General features: G+C 51.3%; 8 protein-coding genes across 8 annotated transcripts; 5 read left to right on the top strand and 3 right to left on the bottom strand.

The window, feature by feature from the left end:
• Window positions 1-158: 158 nt before the first annotated feature.
• On the top strand, window positions 159-1,208 carry IAR55_000623 (uncharacterized protein; the record flags this gene model as incomplete). The annotated part of the gene is made up of 6 exons (XM_066943757.1): window positions 159-173; window positions 252-350; window positions 471-606; window positions 713-867; window positions 975-1,069; window positions 1,145-1,208. 6 exons carry the CDS (start codon window positions 159-161, stop codon window positions 1,206-1,208), a joined length of 564 nt encoding a protein of 187 aa, XP_066806299.1.
• Window positions 1,209-1,536: 328 nt separating this feature from the next.
• IAR55_000622 (uncharacterized protein) lies at window positions 1,537-2,929 on the bottom strand (the record flags this gene model as incomplete). The annotated part of the gene is made up of 8 exons (XM_066943756.1): window positions 1,537-1,813; window positions 1,878-2,132; window positions 2,196-2,251; window positions 2,305-2,379; window positions 2,444-2,490; window positions 2,548-2,634; window positions 2,705-2,761; window positions 2,830-2,929. The coding sequence occupies 8 exons, from the start codon at window positions 2,927-2,929 to the stop codon at window positions 1,537-1,539; spliced, it is 954 nt and encodes a 317-aa protein (XP_066806298.1).
• Window positions 2,930-3,578: 649 nt separating this feature from the next.
• Window positions 3,579-6,099, top strand: IAR55_000621 (uncharacterized protein; the record flags this gene model as incomplete). Its single annotated transcript, XM_066943755.1, has 15 exons — window positions 3,579-3,871; window positions 3,928-3,987; window positions 4,041-4,088; window positions 4,137-4,193; window positions 4,253-4,419; window positions 4,486-4,511; window positions 4,637-4,699; window positions 4,828-4,853; window positions 4,920-4,980; window positions 5,028-5,086; window positions 5,235-5,331; window positions 5,455-5,685; window positions 5,759-5,806; window positions 5,881-5,998; window positions 6,068-6,099. 15 exons carry the CDS (start codon window positions 3,579-3,581, stop codon window positions 6,097-6,099), a joined length of 1,386 nt encoding a protein of 461 aa, XP_066806297.1.
• A 167-nt stretch (window positions 6,100-6,266) lies between these two features.
• Window positions 6,267-10,717, bottom strand: IAR55_000620 (uncharacterized protein; the record flags this gene model as incomplete). The annotated part of the gene is made up of 7 exons (XM_066943754.1): window positions 6,267-6,377; window positions 6,530-8,080; window positions 8,144-8,721; window positions 8,776-9,160; window positions 9,213-9,536; window positions 9,597-9,737; window positions 9,800-10,717. 7 exons carry the CDS (start codon window positions 10,715-10,717, stop codon window positions 6,267-6,269), a joined length of 4,008 nt encoding a protein of 1,335 aa, XP_066806296.1.
• A 448-nt stretch (window positions 10,718-11,165) lies between these two features.
• IAR55_000619 (uncharacterized protein) lies at window positions 11,166-13,503 on the top strand (the record flags this gene model as incomplete). Its single annotated transcript, XM_066943753.1, has 4 exons — window positions 11,166-11,463; window positions 11,610-11,708; window positions 11,777-12,475; window positions 12,536-13,503. 4 exons carry the CDS (start codon window positions 11,166-11,168, stop codon window positions 13,501-13,503), a joined length of 2,064 nt encoding a protein of 687 aa, XP_066806295.1.
• Window positions 13,504-13,917: 414 nt separating this feature from the next.
• IAR55_000618 (uncharacterized protein) lies at window positions 13,918-15,258 on the top strand (the record flags this gene model as incomplete). The annotated part of the gene is made up of 3 exons (XM_066943752.1): window positions 13,918-14,901; window positions 14,985-15,167; window positions 15,238-15,258. The coding sequence occupies 3 exons, from the start codon at window positions 13,918-13,920 to the stop codon at window positions 15,256-15,258; spliced, it is 1,188 nt and encodes a 395-aa protein (XP_066806294.1).
• A 377-nt stretch (window positions 15,259-15,635) lies between these two features.
• IAR55_000617 (uncharacterized protein) lies at window positions 15,636-16,422 on the top strand (the record flags this gene model as incomplete). The annotated part of the gene is made up of 4 exons (XM_066943751.1): window positions 15,636-15,766; window positions 15,849-15,917; window positions 15,985-16,045; window positions 16,186-16,422. The coding sequence occupies 4 exons, from the start codon at window positions 15,636-15,638 to the stop codon at window positions 16,420-16,422; spliced, it is 498 nt and encodes a 165-aa protein (XP_066806293.1).
• Window positions 16,423-16,740: 318 nt separating this feature from the next.
• Window positions 16,741-17,770, bottom strand: IAR55_000616 (uncharacterized protein; the record flags this gene model as incomplete). Its single annotated transcript, XM_066943750.1, has 2 exons — window positions 16,741-17,437; window positions 17,532-17,770. 2 exons carry the CDS (start codon window positions 17,768-17,770, stop codon window positions 16,741-16,743), a joined length of 936 nt encoding a protein of 311 aa, XP_066806292.1.
• Between the last annotated feature and the right edge of the window lie 426 nt (window positions 17,771-18,196).

The raw sequence follows: 18,196 nt of genomic DNA, 5'->3' as shown, positions 1-18,196 counted from the left end.
AACATGAACATGAGTGGGTTTGATGCTTCATTACGTAATAGAGCTGCAAAAACCGGCTCATAGAGTTCCCTCGTGAACGTCTGCTGGGTCAATCAATCTATATCAATGATTTCATGGTCCTGTTAGCCAAAGAACATCGCACCATCACCATCACAGACATGTCCATCCCTCGTGTGAGTGAGATGCAAGGGTGGGAAGTGTTCAGTGTGCGGCGAGACGAGCTAACGATATGCGTGAAATGGATATGATAGGCAACATACGACCCTCGGAGGGTATTCCGATTCTCTCTCCCCCATGTCGAGGTAGGACCCAAGACCCGTTCCATCGGGACCTATCTTTCGGGTGGACTGGTGGGTACCGCCTTTCTCCTGCTTCTCACTGTTCTCACCACTGCCGTCTGCCCTCTCGACTCCCTTTGGATCCTCTCGTTGTATGAGATCACTAACGCTGACGATTGACCACTTTTATAGTTCGCCTTGTCCTTCTTCCTCCTCTTTGACGCAGCGACGCTTTCGTCCCATGCTCAACCGCCCTCAGATGCGCCTCACGACGTAGTCCCAGTGCATATGAGCTTCGTGGATTGGGTTCCTGCAATCTGCTCGACCTGTCAGTCCATCCAAGCTCTACCTACGTTCTATTTTCGGCATCCTTCCCCCTTTGGCTTCCATTCCGCTTAGTCTTGCTGATGATTGCCATGATCCCCGGTCTCTAGTGGGTTTCCTCGTCACTTCATTACTGGACAAATCTCACCTCAATGCAGCGTTTTCGGGCGATTCATGGGGCGGTGAAGGGCCGGCTGCATGGCGAGCTAGAGTCGTACTTTTCATAGGTGTCGCACTTATGGCAGGTGGATTAGCGGGAAGTCTGGTGAGTCGCCTTCTCCATTTTAGTCTTTTCTCACATCTGTCACTGGGACAAGGTGTGGAACAGCTTCAGGACGTAGTTACTGATCTGCGGATTTGTTTATCGTCTAGACCGTTCTCATTCTCAAATACATCATACCCGATTATACTGGTTATATCTACTATGGAGGTGCAAACGTGGCCATGAACGCAGGCATAATGATCTCGTGAGTATCTCATCTCGTCCGCCATCCTACAGCTTGTCGTTGTCGGGACACTGCTGATATGTGGCCTGGTCGCAGAGCTATGATCCTTTGGGTCTCGCAGAGCGGAAGTGACGAATACGAGTACCAGCTTACTGTCTAAAGGGGAAGTGAGGTTGTATGATTGTACTGAGATTGGGCAAGGTGAACGGCAAGCGGGCGACGCAGAAACGAGTAATTGGAAGGGGAATGATGGCTGTTAGCGGAGGTGCCATCCAGTGGTTCTCGAACTCGGGCAAACGGCCAGGGAGACGTCCAGATAGCATGCACACAACCAATAATGCAATGTGTCACCATTACAGAGCTCCTCGTGAATTGATGATCTATGCGTTTCTGAACCACACGGTGCATTCTTAGATGTTCACAACGCTACTCCCCGCCTTGATACCTTCCGTACCACTCCATCTCCTTCCGCTCCGTTACACGTCCATTTAGTGCCTATGTCCATGTGCAGCCTCCCTCTCGTGCTCCTCGTTCTCCTCAGCCTGTTCGACCTCCTCCTCCAACCTGATCCTGCCCTCTCTCTCCCTGGTACGCTTCCAAGCAACACCCGCGACCAATGCGATCGGATGGAGCACCAGACAGATGATGATGGTCACGAGTAAGGGAGTGGGTTTGGGTAGAGCCGTGGTTGGTAGTGTTGGGTTGGTTCGTGGAGATGAGAAGAGGAGAGAGAAAAGTATGTACATGCTTGCCGCAGTCAACAGGCTGGGTGAGGTGATTGTCAGCTTCGATTTTGCCGTGCGTATCGGGCCTCGATTGAGCAGCTCACTATAGCCTCCTTGCACCTGCCCAAATGGCTGCGACGACATTGACACCAGCGACGAAGCCCACTGCTTGCCAAGTATATCGTCCCCATTCCTTCTTCTCCTCAATGACCCATCCAAGGGCGACGAATCCATTGTGGAGCCAATCGAGTTCGAAGAGAATGGCAAGGAGCATCGTCATCGGCGCGTGAACGAGAAGGGCATCGATGGGTCGTTTGAGAGTAGCGGGGTAGTAGAGCAGGGTGAAGTGGATTGACAGGCTAAGTCAAATAATACATCAGTGGATGCGTTCTGCTTACGAACAGAAGGGGAATACCACATACAGGTTGATGACATTGATGAGGATGCAAATCTCTGCTCCGATGAAGAATTGGAGAGTCTGTGCAGCCTTATCAGCATTGTTCATGCCTCTTGGGCTTGAGGTCAACTCACGAAGAAGACAGCCCAGGCAGCTTGAAGCCAGTTGGCGATCGCGAAGCGCAATCCGACACCGTGTATGAGCATCTCCTACAAACCATGGTCAGTCACACCCCCAGATATGCGAAACGCCAAAGGTTGCAAGAAGACACACCTTTGTAGCCTCTTTACGAGCAAGAAGAAGAACCAAGCAAAAGCCAACTTTCGTTGAATCCATTTGTCAGCTAGGATGTAAGATGTCCAGAACGTGCAGCTGACCTTGTAGCACATAAAGAAGTGCCCAATAAAGCTCTATCATCAGACTGTTGGGTGACAACAGGGTCGGGAACAGAGCATTGATCCCAGCTGGGTGAAGGACACGTTATCAGTCTTTCCATTCTCGCATACGCTCTGTCGAAGGATCCTCCGAGCTCACAAAGTCCAGGCTTGATAGCGAGGGCGCAGACCAGGTTGGCTCCCATGGCTATGAGGACTACACAGGCAGATTCACATCAGCACTCGAAATATAAGGCCTGATCGACAACCGGCGATGTGACGAACCTGAGATGGGGATTCCAATCTGGAGTCTGACCAGTCGCATCGACTCTCTGAATTGAGAAGGGGTAATGATCTCATCTGGGGCAGGATCGTAGCTTGACATCTTGGACTATGCTTCGATGTGCCGGTGTTGATGGGATGTCAGACAAGTGTATTGATGGGGATGGGATTGATAGAGGGGTTTCAAGAGCTGGGTGGTCTACAGGTGGACGGGTGGTGACACCCTGCCAGACACCCGTGCGATGACGTAATGAAGAGGAATGATGGGATGAAGCGGGAGTGGAAAAATATTGAGGTTCCAAAGCGTCTGTGAGGATTCACTGTGATAACGGATTGTCTGATCCATGAAGGAATGCCAAAGACCGCACTGCTCAACACTCGACGACTCTGCCCGGAGTTCAGCTCAAGTCGACGAGCAGCTGATGAAGCATCACGTCCGGAGATGTCTAAACCATCCTGTATGGACACCAGTCCACAAATATCCTGTGTCGAACAATGGGGGGTCGGGGTTGAATCATCTTGACCCTGCAATGCTTCCCGGTGACCTTGCTGACGACCAACACCGGCAAGTCCATCTTGCAAAAGGTGTTTCAAGACATGGAGTGATCTCCGCCTCGTTGATCGATCTTCCACTTTGCGCCCCTGAACTTGTGTGGTGTGCTCTTGATGCCACATTTTCACGTTCCTTTCATCACCTCAACCTCATTCTTACTCACAACAGGAATAGCGATCTCACTGAACACCGTTACGCCATGTCAGATTACGACGATCAAGACAACGACAGATACCAAGATTCTCGGGATGTATACTATTCCGAGAGGGAAGAGCGACAATCGTCCGACTTGTCCGACTCGCCATTCCGAAGACCAGAGCGAAGTCTCGATGTAGATGATTACCACGAACAGGATGGTCCGCACTTCTATGACAGCGATGGTGCGACCGACAGCGCTGATTGTCAAGTGACACGTTCGTCGAGGCTTGAGGAAGGCTATGGTCGGGACGATGGTAGGAGTTTCGCACCTTCTAATGAGATCTCTAGGGACGTGTGAGCTTTTTCCATCATATTACCATGGTTGAAGTAGTATCGAGATTATTTCCAAGCTACCAGGGTGATAACAATTTCTATGCTTCACCTGCCGATCCTCCCCCTGGGATGGAAGTGTCCGTTGCAGATGCGGTCTTGCACCCTTTGCTGATCTCTGCCTCATTTATAGAAGTGATGGCGAGCAATACTATCCTCCTCAAGGTCTCCCGCTCAACCAGTCAGTATTTCAGCTTGAATCGCCTGGCTTCCTCTGACTTGGTCCTAGATACCCCGAGTCCTATCCAGTCCACACGGAACTCCCAACACAGCAATACCAGCAGACGTGAGCGACCATCAGTCTCGTTTAGGGGAAGGTATGCTAACCAGACTGGGACACTGTAGTGGCGCAAGATACGTCCCGCAAGTACAATATCAAGCACCTCGATCTCCTTATGGTCGTCAAAGCATCCGACAAAATGATGGAAACCCGCATCGAAAGCATTTCGGGCCCCAGTTCACTGATCCTATCACTGGTGAAGCTGCGCGGGCTTTCTTCCAGTATTCGAGGTGTGAGTGGGGTCTTCTAAATCGAGAAGCCAAGCTCAGCTGAGAAACTGACATATCAATATCAATAGGTAACGGTCGTAGGAAAGCTCTTCTCGTAGGTGAACGAATTCCTTCCCATTTCAGGGGTTGGGGGACTCTTCAAAAACAGAAAATCCCGAGTGTATCACATCGTTGCTGCCCATGGTTGCTGACCATCTCATTCTCAATACACATCCTCAGATCGGCATCAACTACATAGGCACTGCCAACGCTTTGAACGGCTGTATCAATGACGCTCGTAATGTCCAAAAGTTCATATGTGATCATTTCGGCTACAACACCTGCTTTCTGACGATGTCGACAATCCACAAACGATCCCTAAGAGGGAGAACATTGTTCGCGCGATGCGATGGCTGGTCGATGGGGCTCAGAGGGATGATGCTCTTTTCTTCCATTAGTGAGTGATGCTGGCTTCCAAAAAGCAGATGACGAAGTAATGGATGGATATGCTATGGAATCCCAGCTCCGGCCACGGAACTCAGATGGAAGACGTGGACGGAGATGAAGAAGATGGATATGACGAGGTTAAGTGGCTGTCGATCACTTTCACCCAATACTGATGTGCATCGAGGTAGCTATCTGTCCACTTGATTACCAGCAAGCAGGACTGATCATCGACGATGACAGTGGGTTCATTTCCCTGCGTCTCGCCACATTCCCGAAAATTGACATTCGCTGTGGCTCTGTCGCCTGTAGTGTACTTCCTGCGATGTCAAGAACGCACCGATCAATGGTGGCAGAATGTTGTTGGTGCTGATATAATGCGCTTCATGCCCAGTCACGACCTCTTGGTCAGCCCACTTCCCGCTGGATGTCGACTTACGGCTATCTTTGATTCTTGTCATTCTGGCAGTGTCATGGATCTTCCCTACACTGTTCGTTTCTTGCTCTGCTCCTTCCTGCCTTGACAAACTCCCCATATCCTCTCCGACGAATTTGCTCAGGGCTGAGTATCCATTCGATTTGTGCTGATGTAGTCTCGCATCGCCTTCGCTCAGTACTCCACCGAAGGGAAGATTAAAGAACCCGACCTTCTCGCCGAAGCATCACAAGGTCTCCTTGGAGCAGGAATGGACGTCCTCCGTGGCGATACGGGCGGGATCATGTCCAACCTCTTTGGGGCTGCCAGGTCCGTTTGGGAGGCCAAAGAGGCCGATCAGAAGACTAGGGGGACCAAAACGAGTCCCGCCGATGTGATCTCGTGGTCTGGATGTAAAGATGATCAAACGGTGGGCTGGCATTTCTCCAGCCTAGCGATAGTCCAAGTTCAGCTCGCTGATCAGAAGATGGGGTGAGGAACAGAGTGCAGATACGGAAGAAGCTGGAAGAGCAACAGGTGCAATGTCATATGTCAGTATCACGTACACTGAAATGAGAGATCTCGCTCGCGCGCAAAGCTAACATTCTCCGATGGGCTGTCCCAGGCATTCATCGCAGCTCTCAGCAAATACCCCAATCAGAGCTATCAGCAGCTTCTCATCACAATTCGCGAAGAGATGATTGGTCGTTATACCCAGAAACCCCAACTATCAGCCTGTCATCGTGCGTCTCTACCATGTACATTTCTGTTTGTGCGTCCCGCTGCTGACAAGCGAATTTACTTCCACCAAGCCATTGACATCGACCTGCAGTTTGTGGCTTGATGTGATTTCACTGTATGCTGAAGGGATGAGGAGGTGTGCCACTGAAGACGCGAACAGACAAGGAAATGACCATTATGCATATCGTGAAAATCTTCGTCAAATCCACCGCATCAAGCACTGTCCATCCGCGACATGTCCCTCTTGTCTCCGACAGTAGATCTACTCGCTCATTGTGCTGCCTCTTTGGCGCCCTCCCCTTCTTCGACTTCGTCTCCTTCTTTTTCCTCGACAGGTATGACTCTTCTCGTTGGGCTTCTCTCCACCGGAGTGTCCAGAATCTATATCGGACGGTAAGCAATCATCTCGTCGTACATCTCAGAGAAAATCAGGTTCTGTGCAGAGGGAAACGATCTCATTCAAGAACAAGCCATGGCGTGGAGCAGGAACTGCTGAGACAGCGGGAGTATAGATCAGACCAAGCACCACTCACTTCCTGCCTTAACTCTTCACCCGTGACATCCTCACTGACTCCTTCCTCATCGTCTTCCATCACACCCAGCTTCATCCCCTTCCTGAAGATTTCTCCTTCCTCTTCGACCCACGCCCTACTCGCTTTCTCCACTGGACTAGTCAGATCATCCAACAGAGCTTGTTCGATCTGAGCTTGATGTTCCAGTTCTTTTTCCATCATCCCTTCATCTTGACCATGGTTTGTTTTCGGGTCATGATTGGATGATACGACTAATCCTAACCCTGATAATGGTCGATTCGAACCAGAAGACGCTCGAGCCCTCCCATGCCCATTGACAGCAGACGTAGTCGCAGTCGTACCCAATTGACCCACATCTACCTCTTCAGCATCGGAATCGCCATCACTGTCCCCAATCGAAAAGTTAGGACTTTGAATCTCGATAGACGATATTCGCATGTGTCTTCGAGTTGGGAATCTCCCTTGATTCGGTGGCTGAGCAGGTGATGGCGAGAGCGTTTGTGCAGTCCTGTGAGAGTGACCATGTCGTGGCTGAGGCGTAGTATCGGTCGGTACGATCTGACTCGGTAATAACAATCTCGGAGGTGGATCGAATCCCTTTCCTTTCTCCTCTACCAAGATCTGAAGAGAATCGTTCAAGCCTAGTAAACGCTCCAACAGAGCTCCATCTGTCGTCTCTTGAATTTGTTCAACGATCCTCTCTCGAAGTACTTTCGCTCGCTCGTACAACACTCCCCAGTCTTCTTTCGGCAACTGTCCGGGTTCCCAAGCATGTCCACCTCTGCTACTCCCTCCGGCACTGCGTTGGAAGACCCTCTTCGCCTCCAACCATTTCTGAAGATCCCTGACAATATCCTCGCTCACCGTCACTACCTTTGCCGGTTTCAGTGTGTAGACATACTCCCTCGCGACTCCTTCGGGAGATTGAGCCAGCTCCAACCTCTCCTTCTCCGCTCTCGCTTCGTCGGCTTCTTTCACTTGTCGTACCAGTTCACTCTTCTTGATAGGTCCCCAGATGGCATCCTGTCCCTTCCCCCCTTCCTTTGCTAGCACTTCCGCCGCAAGTTCCGTATTGCGGATGCAACATTGCAAGATATTCTGAGACAGATCTGCCAAATCGGAATTGTCGGGCGGGATCGAGACATCCAGACATCGAATTAGACTGTTTGACTTCAGACCGACAGAGATCGCTAAGATACCCGCAGTCTCCACCGCTGGGTTGGAAGTGACGTCAAGATGTAAAAGTGACTTGCTCTCGGGCAAGAATTCAGCCAGAGAGATCGCACCATCTGTAGTGAGGCCTGTATCCGAGAGGAACAGCCTTTTCAACGAAGTGTTGACGGTGAATGTCGTCCGTAGAGCTGCGATACCCTCCTGTGGAGGGCCACAGCAGGGGTTCGAGCTAAGATCTAGTGTTTCGAGCGTCGAGTTGTATTTGAGCGCTTCAGCTATAGCGGTGAGCCCGGAAGGACCAATCTGGTTGTCGCTGAGATTCAGTACTTTCAGAGTTCTGTTCCTCTTGAGCACCTGTGCAATATAGCCTACGCCATTCTGTATCATCATCAGCTCAGATAACCTCATAATTGCCCCTCATGAACGCCCGGAGAAACTCACTCTGATCTCGTTTGATTTCAGGTCAAGCGTCAACAACTTCCCTATCCTCTCCACTCCGTCCAGAGCCCGCACACTCCGTTGCAAAGCCATACTCGCTCCTCCGATTTCGGTGGTCGATATTTTCCCTTCAGCTATTGCGTGAGTAACAGGGAAATTACCGGCATCTTGCATGGTCGAATTGCCTCCTCCGGGCATAACGAGGGGATGTTTCGGCGGCGGCGGAGGTTTGTACCCTTCCGGTAGCGTTCGACTGGTGATTCCGCCAGCTGGTGATGAGACAACGAGTGGAATTGGAGGTAGATCCCTCTCCTCACCGTTGGGTACGGGCGTCGACTGTCCTCGACGGGCTCTCGCAACGTAAGGTGTTTGAGTGGTGGGGTCTGTGGTAGTAGGGTCAAGCGGCACAGGTGGCTGATGGAAAGGAGAGGTGTTGTTGAGGCTGGGAGAGAGAGAAGACATAGTGAGAAGTGAATCGGGGTAGTCTCGGATCATAAGGGCAAGTGCGACAGCGCCGAGAGGACCGATCCTATTCCGCCGTAAGGATAAGTTTTTCAGGTCGGAGGAACGGATGCCTTGAGCTGTGAACGGTCCGCTTCAGATTCAATTTTCGTGGCTGTTAACGAATAGCTTACCCAGAGTCTCCAGTACATTTGCCTTCAGCCCACATCCGTCCATCCGTATTGTCTGTACCGCAGCCGGAGTGCTGGTCAAGTCGTTCTCCTTTAGCAGCGGCGCAGGAGGGATGAAAGAGCCATAAGCGTCTTCGCAAGCCTTCTCTTCTCCTTCCGCCCCACCATTCGCATCCGTTGGCTCAGCGGAGTTTTTTTCATTCTCGTCCTTGGAAGGCGGTGGTGGGGGAGGATTGTGTGAGGGGTCGGGCGACGTAACTTGACTTGCGGAAGTCGATTGGACCGGATGAGGCTGCACATGGGTGCGGTTAAGCGCCTGGACGAGATATTCTACACCCTTCTTGTCCCATGTCGTATCTGATAGATCAACGAACTTCAGAGACCGAGCCTGAAAGTACTTGACAGTCAGCAGAGACTCCACCAGCCTTGAAATGACTTACCCGCTTCAGGAAAACAGCTAGTAACCTCCATCCCGCAGGCTTTATCTTCTTATTACCCGCTAATCCTAGTACAGGCAGAGTTCCAGATATCAACAAGGCATGCAAAATCGGCTTCAGTGCGTCTTCGCTTTCTATCAGTCCGCCTTCCAGCTTGAGTTCAAACAATCCCCATTCAGCTGAAAGTACATCGGCAAAGGCTTCCGCTGAATGCCGATTGAAAGGGGCATCGAGGGTATTGGTGGTAGGAGTCTGACCTATGGTCGTGTGATCGACGATACGAAGGGTGAGATGGATGGAACGATGTCGAGGATGAGCTGGTATGACCTGAATCGGGGTATGTCAGAGAATACCTCAAGTTCATGGCAAGATCTAAGAAACACCTACCTCCAACGCTCGAACAATGCCCACTCGAGATCTTTCTTCCCGGCCTCTACAAGCACTCTCGTACAGCGATACTAAGCGTGCTGCCGTCCAGTATTCCGGTCCAGTACTCGCGCAGAGTAGGGATCGATGAGTCGTCTCAATCTGCGACGATGGATGAGTATTCCAAACAGCGATCAGGAATGGACATTCCTCTAATTACTCACCCTCTTTCTATCTTCAATGACTTTGACACTCCACGGTTCCCCTTGCGAGCTAATGGGATAGGTGATGCTCAGAGTAGGCAAAACGAAAGTAGCTCTTTTCAAAGGCTGCTTCTGTCGACTCTTTTCCGACATCATAGGACTTCCTCCCTGTGCTACTCCACCCGGCCCATTTCCTGTGTTTCCACCTCGAGGTACTGGTGATCCCGGATCTGGCAGTGAGATGCTTCTACTGGGAAGGGGTGACCCGCCTGGTGTGGAAGCTGTCGAAGGGGTTGGTGACCCAGTAGCACTAGCGACGAATCTCATTCCCAATCCTCCTAGTCTACTTCCGATAGAAGCGAGTGTACCGCTTGGGGCGGAGTTGGTCGTCAACAAGCCTGTCGAGTTCGGTTCAGTCACACCGGTCGTTCGACTGGCAGTATTGCCGTATGGCGTGCTCGGACCCGCCGCATTGTCATTCGGGTCGGCTGGCGCGTCAAATAGACGTGTAGTTGTGCCGACTGCAGTGACGGCTCCGCCAACGATATCTCGAAGACGATTACCGAATGTTGGTCTGGCGGGTGGAGGAGGCGGTTTGAGAATACCTTTGGTAGGTGGTTTCGGTCGTCTTCGCGCCGGAGAAGGTGAAGGTGCAGGAGCTGGAGCAGCCAGAACAGGGGGTAAAGGATTGGACGCTGATGCACTCGGAGTTGATGGTGGTTGTGATGAGTCTGCAAGAGCTACTGAAGTCGTCGGGTCCACAGGAGGAGTCGAAGAGGTCACCGTTATCTCTGGTTCAGCGCCCTCCAATTCTGACGGGATTGAGACCTCGGTCGTTGGCGCGACCTCATCATGTGGAGAAGATGTGGGTTTTGACTGCTCATCTGTAGTCTGGTCACTCGGACTGACCGAAGACTCTTCGAGAGCAGCCTCCGACATGTTTGGATGGGAGTAAGACGTGACAGAAGCGGGGTAGAGGGATGTGTCGATGAATACATACGATTGGTGATGCTAGCAGCAGCAGTTATCAGTGCTTCACCACACGGACGCCACGCGATCTTATAGGCGCGATAGGCGCGGGAATCTTCTACTCGCTTATTTAGGCACGCCGTACGTCTCCCATTTTGCAGTTGTTGCTAATAAGTTGGCAGACAGAGATTATCATTTTGCGTTCATTTTTATCGATGTCCAACGTTGGAGACTAGGTGATTGATCACTTCACAATCATTCAGCACCTATATCAACTGGGATAGGTCAGCCACAAACAGCAAGCGGCCTGTTGAAGGCAGTTGAACCACGTTTCCTTTGGTCTGAAGCACGAGCTATTCCTCACTTCATTTCTTTGCTATTCATCTCGCATTGATCCCCCTTCCTTCGGTTCTCAATCATGACAACAAATCTCTACGCTATAGCCGGTCCTTCAAAACCTGCATCGGTCGGTACCACATCCTCACCGTCACCGAGATCAGAAGCTCCTTCCCCTCTCAAAACGATCTCCTTGCTCCCCGAAGATCCATCATCAGCTGGTGGAGGTATAGGAGGGGTCAACAAAAATGGATTGTCGTTGGATGACAATGGGGAGGTGTTGAAGGTCCCGGCCTTTCTGAACAAGCTCTTCACGATGGTCTCGGATCCAGAGGTGGACGAATTGATCTATTGGGGCGAGAATGGGGATTCATTCTTTGGTGAGCTGGGTTTTTGTGCTCGCTCATCGCTGTGTGATGTGAAGGGTTTGGGATCGGGACAACGACGACCTGGATTGCAAGAAGAAAGAAGGATTGTGCACCTAAGACCATCTGGCTGACTCTCCCCTCCTATCATTCTTACGCAGTCCCGAACGCGGAGCATTTCGGTAGAGAATTATTGCCTAGATGGTTCAAGCATTCCAACTTTTCCAGTTTCGTCCGACAACTCAACATGTATGGCTTTCGTAAGTGTCTTTGTGTCTCGACCAATCGCCATCTCTCAAATGCTGCTCCTGCTGATCCCTAAGCGCAGACAAGGTACCTCACCTTCAATCCGGCGCTCTGAAGAACGAAACACCCCTCGAATTGTGGGAGTTTGCCAACCCGTTCTTTAAGCGTGGTCAACCGAAACTACTAGCCAAGGTCACGAGGAAGAACAATCGACCTGGCGCACCTCCTCCTTCGACGGTTCCTTCTGGGGCAGTCAATACCCGAGCGGCTTCTCAAGCGGCTGTGGCACCCAGCCTTCCCTCAACGGGCAAGTATCTCATCACAGACGGGACGGTGGAAGGAGAAGCTGGGCCACTGGTTGGACCTGCCGGACAGGTCGCCGACCTCAACGCTATTCATAACGGGATTGCTGCTATTCGTCAAACCCAAGCCAATATCGGAGCCGAGCTTCGAAAGCTGCAATCGTCAAATGAGGCTTTGTGGAGACAGGCATACGAAACGCAAGAGAAGCAAGGAAAACACGAGGATACCATCAACCTGATCGTTTCCTTCTTGGAGAGGTTGTTCGGAACGGAAGGAGAAGGGTTGAAGGGCCTGAAAGAAGCTATGCGAAGAGGGGGTGTCGGTGGTAGACCAAGAGAGGACAGTGCGACCGAGGAGACAGGGAGCGCAAAGAAGAGACGTCGGGTTGGATTGGACAGGATGATAAGCGACGGAAAGGTACTGGCGAGTGATCCGGATCTATCAGACGATGACGATCGATTGGTGGAGATTGGATCCAGTCAGTGACTCTCCTGCTTTACTTGGCTTCTGAATCAAGCTGACTCACCTCATCTGACAGGCTCGCAATATTCGATGCCGCCATACACTCGGTCAGGATCCGCGAGCAAACGATCCACGTCCACAACACCGACAGACAATTGGGCTTCTTCTGCACAGCGATTCACGACACTCCCGACCGAAGAAGAGTCTACTCCATCCACAAGAGCAGCCTCAAAACCACCTATCACCCCTGGCCAAGACCAGACCCTCGGCGTGAACCACCTGTCCCCACTTTCAGACTCGGAGAATCTCTTACCTTCGGACAACAACGCCTTGGCGCGTTATAACGCGATGAACGGAAACTTCAACAGCAACAGCAACACTTCTGGCGACCATGGACAACCCCTTTTCAGTCCCAGTTCTGCCGAAGCGGCAGCATCCGCCTTCAATTTGGATCCCTCTTTGTTACAAACAACGATCGGATCTCTCTTACAATCCCCTGCTGCCGCACAGATGTTCCTCAACTCTCTGAATAGCAGCTCCCAAGGCCAGGCGCTCAGTACGCCCAACGCTAAACTGCCACCTCCTAACCAACCTTCCTTCCCGTTCGATGCGCCTAGGATGCCGCAGACCAATGTGGACCCGAACATGGACCCCACACTCGCGCTCTTCACTCCACTGCCGAATCAGGATGCTTTGATGAGTCACTCTGGAAATCTCCTCAAGTCTTATCAAGACGCTGCCTCGATCAACGGCGGTTTGGATCAACTCCAGGAAAGTATCGATTCGATGGTCAGGTCCATGGGATTGGACCTGCCAGCCAATACGGGAGACATCAAACCTGATGTTGGAGGCATGGATGGCAACGCGCTGATGGGAATTGGGAATGGGAGCGAACAACTGGTGGATCCGGATTTCAATGTCGATGAGTTCTTGGAACATTTGGCCAAGAGTGAGGAGGTCGGTGGAGGTGACGGGACGGGTCTAGCTGGGTTGCAAGGCGCTGGTGGACTGATGGGCGGTGGCAATGGTAATGGTACTGCATGATCCGGGTTTATAGTAGAGTCACTGGGGACATGAAGTGATCGACATTGTATGTATATTTATAGGAGAAGAGGTGTCAGCAGCCTGATGCAACCTTGTGAGACACTTCCTCAATCGGTTTGCGGTCAAGCGTATCTATCTATCTATCTACCCGTAAGGATCGCTGGAACCACCCTGCAGGAAACAAGGTGCGTTTGTGTGATGACGATAACATCTCGGATAACAGGAAAATCAAAATAATCCTGAAATCAATTCGCTGCGAGTAAGGAAATGTCCATTCGTCCGCAGTTCAGACATTCAGGCTGAGTTGCAATTGATGGTCGATCTGTCGCTTGCCTTCAAAACAAACTAGACGAGGAACCTGTTCTCACACTAGCACCGTCTCCCCTGCATATATATATATATACAGTCAAGATCATGTCACGTCCCAAACAATCTGCTTCTTCTTCTCTGAGTGTCGATACTTCCTCATCAATCGCCGGCACACCATCTCTGACGTCTCCACGACGAGCGAGCTCTACAAGTGGAGGCCACTCACTCTCTCCTGAAACACTGAGGGGTAGATCACCTTCTCGACCACCCGATATCCCCCTTACCGATTTCCCACCCTCTGGATCTGGCACTGGGCTCGGGGTATCACCGCGACCGCGACCATCACCTAGTAATCCGTTTCGAAACGAATACGAATACTTCGACACTCAGCCTGGATCAAGTTCTACGAGAAGACGGAATGCGTCTTCATCATCATCGTGGAGAATACCGAGATTGATCATGATGAAACGTAATTATATGCCTACACCATTAGGATATGGTGTTATCGCTTCGGTGCTCTTCTTCACTCTATATCTCCTTTCATCTCCTTCTCCAGGTGGTATAACGCTGTTGCCATCCTCCTGGACCGGTTCCGACTCCAAGTCCGATCCCTCACTTGGATCTATTTCACCTTCCGTCACAAATGGCGACGACGAGCCTAACGACGTAGTGATTCCCGTGGACGAGGAAGAAGAAGACGATCATCCACCATTACTCCCTCTACCATACGCCTATCATCTCCAATTCCCTTCGAGGACACTACCCAAAGCACTACTTACTCCCGCTCTGTATCCACTCGCATCACGTCTCGTTGATTTCCTACATCGGCCTATCCTCTCGCATTCCGAAGCGAAGGAAGGGAACGACGCTGGATGTCCGCGAGATCTGGCGGATAAGCTCGTCAATCCAGATCAGTATAATGGCGATTCGGGATTCTGGATGGACGATGTCACTACGGAGGAGATCGTGAGAAGAAGAGCGGATATGGTGAGGTGGTTGGAGGAGAGGGTGGATAAGGGCGAGGAGGTGTTAGGACAAGATGGGAAGACGGGGGAAGGGAGAGGGATCGTTTTGACAGGCGGGAATCAGGTGAGTGGTGGTGCTTCACAGACGGGATGATTTGTGCTTGTGCCTCCTGACAGCTGATGCTGGTTCTTGAATAAATACTCTAGGACACAACCCTTCGAACCATCACAGCCATCAAACACCTTCGACGGCTCAATGTGGATCTACCAATCGAGGTGTTCCACTACTCGGACGAACTTACGAACCAGAATCAGAGGAAGGAGATCGAGGATCTCGGAGCGACGTTGCGAGAAGCGAAAGGTCTGGAGAAGGTCGAGGGGGTATGGAAGGTGAGTGTGGCTCATCCTGTAACGACAATGTGGAACCAAAGCTGATTTGGTTCAATTTCCCGCTGTGTAGAACTGGCAGGTACGCCCATGATCTCCTTCCGAAGCTGAAGACGGAACGACAACTGACTGAGACCTCCTTGTATGCAGATCAAAGGTCTCGCTCTTGTCCAGTCATCCTTCCGAGAGATACTCTACCTAGATTCCGACAACATACCACTCCGTTCCCCCACCCATCTGTTCGATGCCCCAATCTACATTACATCCGGACGAGCGGTCTTCTGGCCCGACCTATCCAAAGATCATCCGGACAACGCCATTTGGCGTATCATAGGAGATCAATGTTCTCTCGATCTATGGACGTTCGAATCCGGTCAGATCGTCATTGATAAAGCTGGAAATGGGGGATTGAACTATGCCGCGCTGATACTGGCAGCGGGGATGATGAGAGATAGGGACTTCTGGTTCCATATGTGTGGCGGGGACAAGGATACGTTCAGATGGGCTTTCAGGGCTTTAGGATTGGAGTTTGGGGTCAGTCCAAGGTGGATGAGCGCGTTGGGCATTGCGAATGGGTTTGATAACGGGAGATTCTGTGGACAGTGAGTTTAGCTTTTTGCTGAATCGAGCTCAGCTGTTCGTTGCGTGGCTGTGAGTGGGAAGCTGATCGCCTTTGTCGTCAAGTTCCGTATTGCAATACGACCTCGTAACTCCGACTGGGTTCTCGAGACCACCACCGTTGTTTGTGCATTCGTGAGTCGACTGTGACAAGCTGCGTGGCTTTCGTATACGCGCTTTGCTGACATACTTTGCCCGGCAGCAATCTGCTCAAGCACCTTGGAGGGAGTGGACTGGGCAAAGGAAGTCTATTCAAGCAGATCGTGAGTGCGCGAACATCGAATGAGTGGAATTGAACGACTGACAATGATTTCCTGTGCTTCGCTTTCTCCTCGCTCTCCCCGTCTACCAATGTTATCATGTGACTCCGCCATCTTCTCGCATCCCGGCTTCATTCGCACAGCGACGCATGTCAGACGACTACTCATCCAACCCATCTCTCAACTATGCTCACTCATTTGTCTATACTGGCGGCGGGAGGGGAATGTGCCTGGACCTAGATTGGCACGACAATGCCCCTTTAGAGGTGAAAGATGAATTGTGGGTGGAGACGGTGAATGTGGATGAGGTGGAAGGTGCGGTGTTTGATGGCTTCGAAGATGCTTGGTTTGATGAAGGTGGGAGGATTGGAGGATGGTGAGGTGCGAGGGCATGGGAGCCGGGTTAGATGACGGGATCCAGGGGATGACATAGCAATGTATATAGACCAATAGAATGGATTAGAAGTATTGTCTGTAGCAGTTTGATGGCGTTGATGGAGCAATTACACCTCCGGTCCCCGATGCGATCAGATGAAAGCCTTCATCATTATAGTGAAGCTTTCCAAGCTGTTACCCCTTGCATTGGCTGTCGACCTGCTGCCAGATCGTTCTCCACCAAGCATATACATCCAGCGTGCATCTTGTCTGGTTACATCATCGCTATCACTAACGCTAGATATTGTCAGATTTTCCGTGCACTAGAACCCACACCTATCCATCCATCTTTCCACCTCTATCCTCCCCTTATCTGTCAATCCACCGTTGTCTCCCTCATCGACAATAGCCAATTCCACACCTTTCCCTCTGCCTCTCCTACCCAACGTCCATCCTGACTTGTTGGGGTTTTCACCCGTGAACTCCCTGATCAACCGATTGTCCACGGACGCCTTTATCATCTTGTCCTGACTCGAAAGGACCAATAGAGGGAAATGAGGTTCATAAGTGAACACGGGCCATTTCCAACATTTCGATCCCTCTTCTTCCTCTTTCTTCCGATCCGCGACAGAAAACCCGCTCCCGTCTCGCGGATCCCTGTCGGGTAGAGGATCAAGTAGGACCAAACCGCTCGCTGGGTGATCTTCCACGTAAGCTTGGGCGAGTAACGTGCTTCCTCCTCGGGCGACGATGATCGGTGGGAAAGGGATCGCCATCAGTCGGATCTGTGAGTTCAGAGCAGTCACCATGGATGGGAAGGGCGAGGGAGGATTGTCAGGTTGGGGATCAGGATCAGGAAAGGTGGATTTGGGTGACGAAGGAGACGAAGAAGATATCTCGAGGGCTTGTGGTTCCGATGATGGTGATGATGATGATGATGATGATGATAGACCCGAAGTGATATCGATCTCGATCGAGGTGTAGCCCTTTTCAGCGAGCATTCCAGACCAGTCTGACCATCTGTACGAAGCGTGTCAATCAGTGTCCAGCAGACAAGGACACCAGATGGAAAAGGCTGAAACAGCAACAGCACCGCAATCTGACCCAAACTCACTCTCCTTCCTCTTGCAAACCCAGCCCCTTGACTCTCAGGAAGACCACAGGATAAGGACTCTCCCATCTAGCTCCTTCCCACGGCTTTCTGTACAAGTACCTCGAACATCTCGCTTCGCCCTTGGGGGTCGCGGTCGTGGATACTTGGCGGAGAGGGAGGACGAATGAGAGACCCATTGAGATTGTGAGTGGTCGGAAGGCGGTGAGTATGTATCGCGTGTGGGATAGGAGGGTTGGCATCTTCGCTCTCGGATGCAAATGAAGATTGCAATCACAGCCTCAGTCAGTGTAGTGAGCGTCTTCGCCGTGTATTTGTGGTCAACATGGGGCCTGCGACGATGATCAAAATCAAATGCGATTGAATCATGGTGATAAGATTTCATAACAACCCCTCAAACGCGAGTGTGACCAGTTCATACAGTGACGTCACAGTAACAGAAATTGAGTCCACCGACCATTCAGCCAAAGTGAAAAATGCATTTTTCTTGCGATACTATTGATGTTTGCTATTGCTGCTATTGCTGCCACTGCTGCTGCTGGTTCTGTCTACATGAGAACGAACACCCATGCTACTGTATCGCCCACCTGACAGACGTGAACCACGCCACAAATCATCCATCTACCATAATCGTAAACCGCTTCTATGCTTTGCCGGTCTCTTGAGGC

This window comes from Kwoniella newhampshirensis, chromosome 1 (genome assembly GCF_039105145.1).
Source record: "Kwoniella newhampshirensis strain CBS 13917 chromosome 1, whole genome shotgun sequence".
Classification (NCBI taxonomy): Eukaryota; Fungi; Basidiomycota; class Tremellomycetes; order Tremellales; family Cryptococcaceae; genus Kwoniella; species Kwoniella newhampshirensis.
Note: the sequence above shows the minus strand (reverse complement) of the source record. Positions and strands in the feature narration are given on the sequence as shown.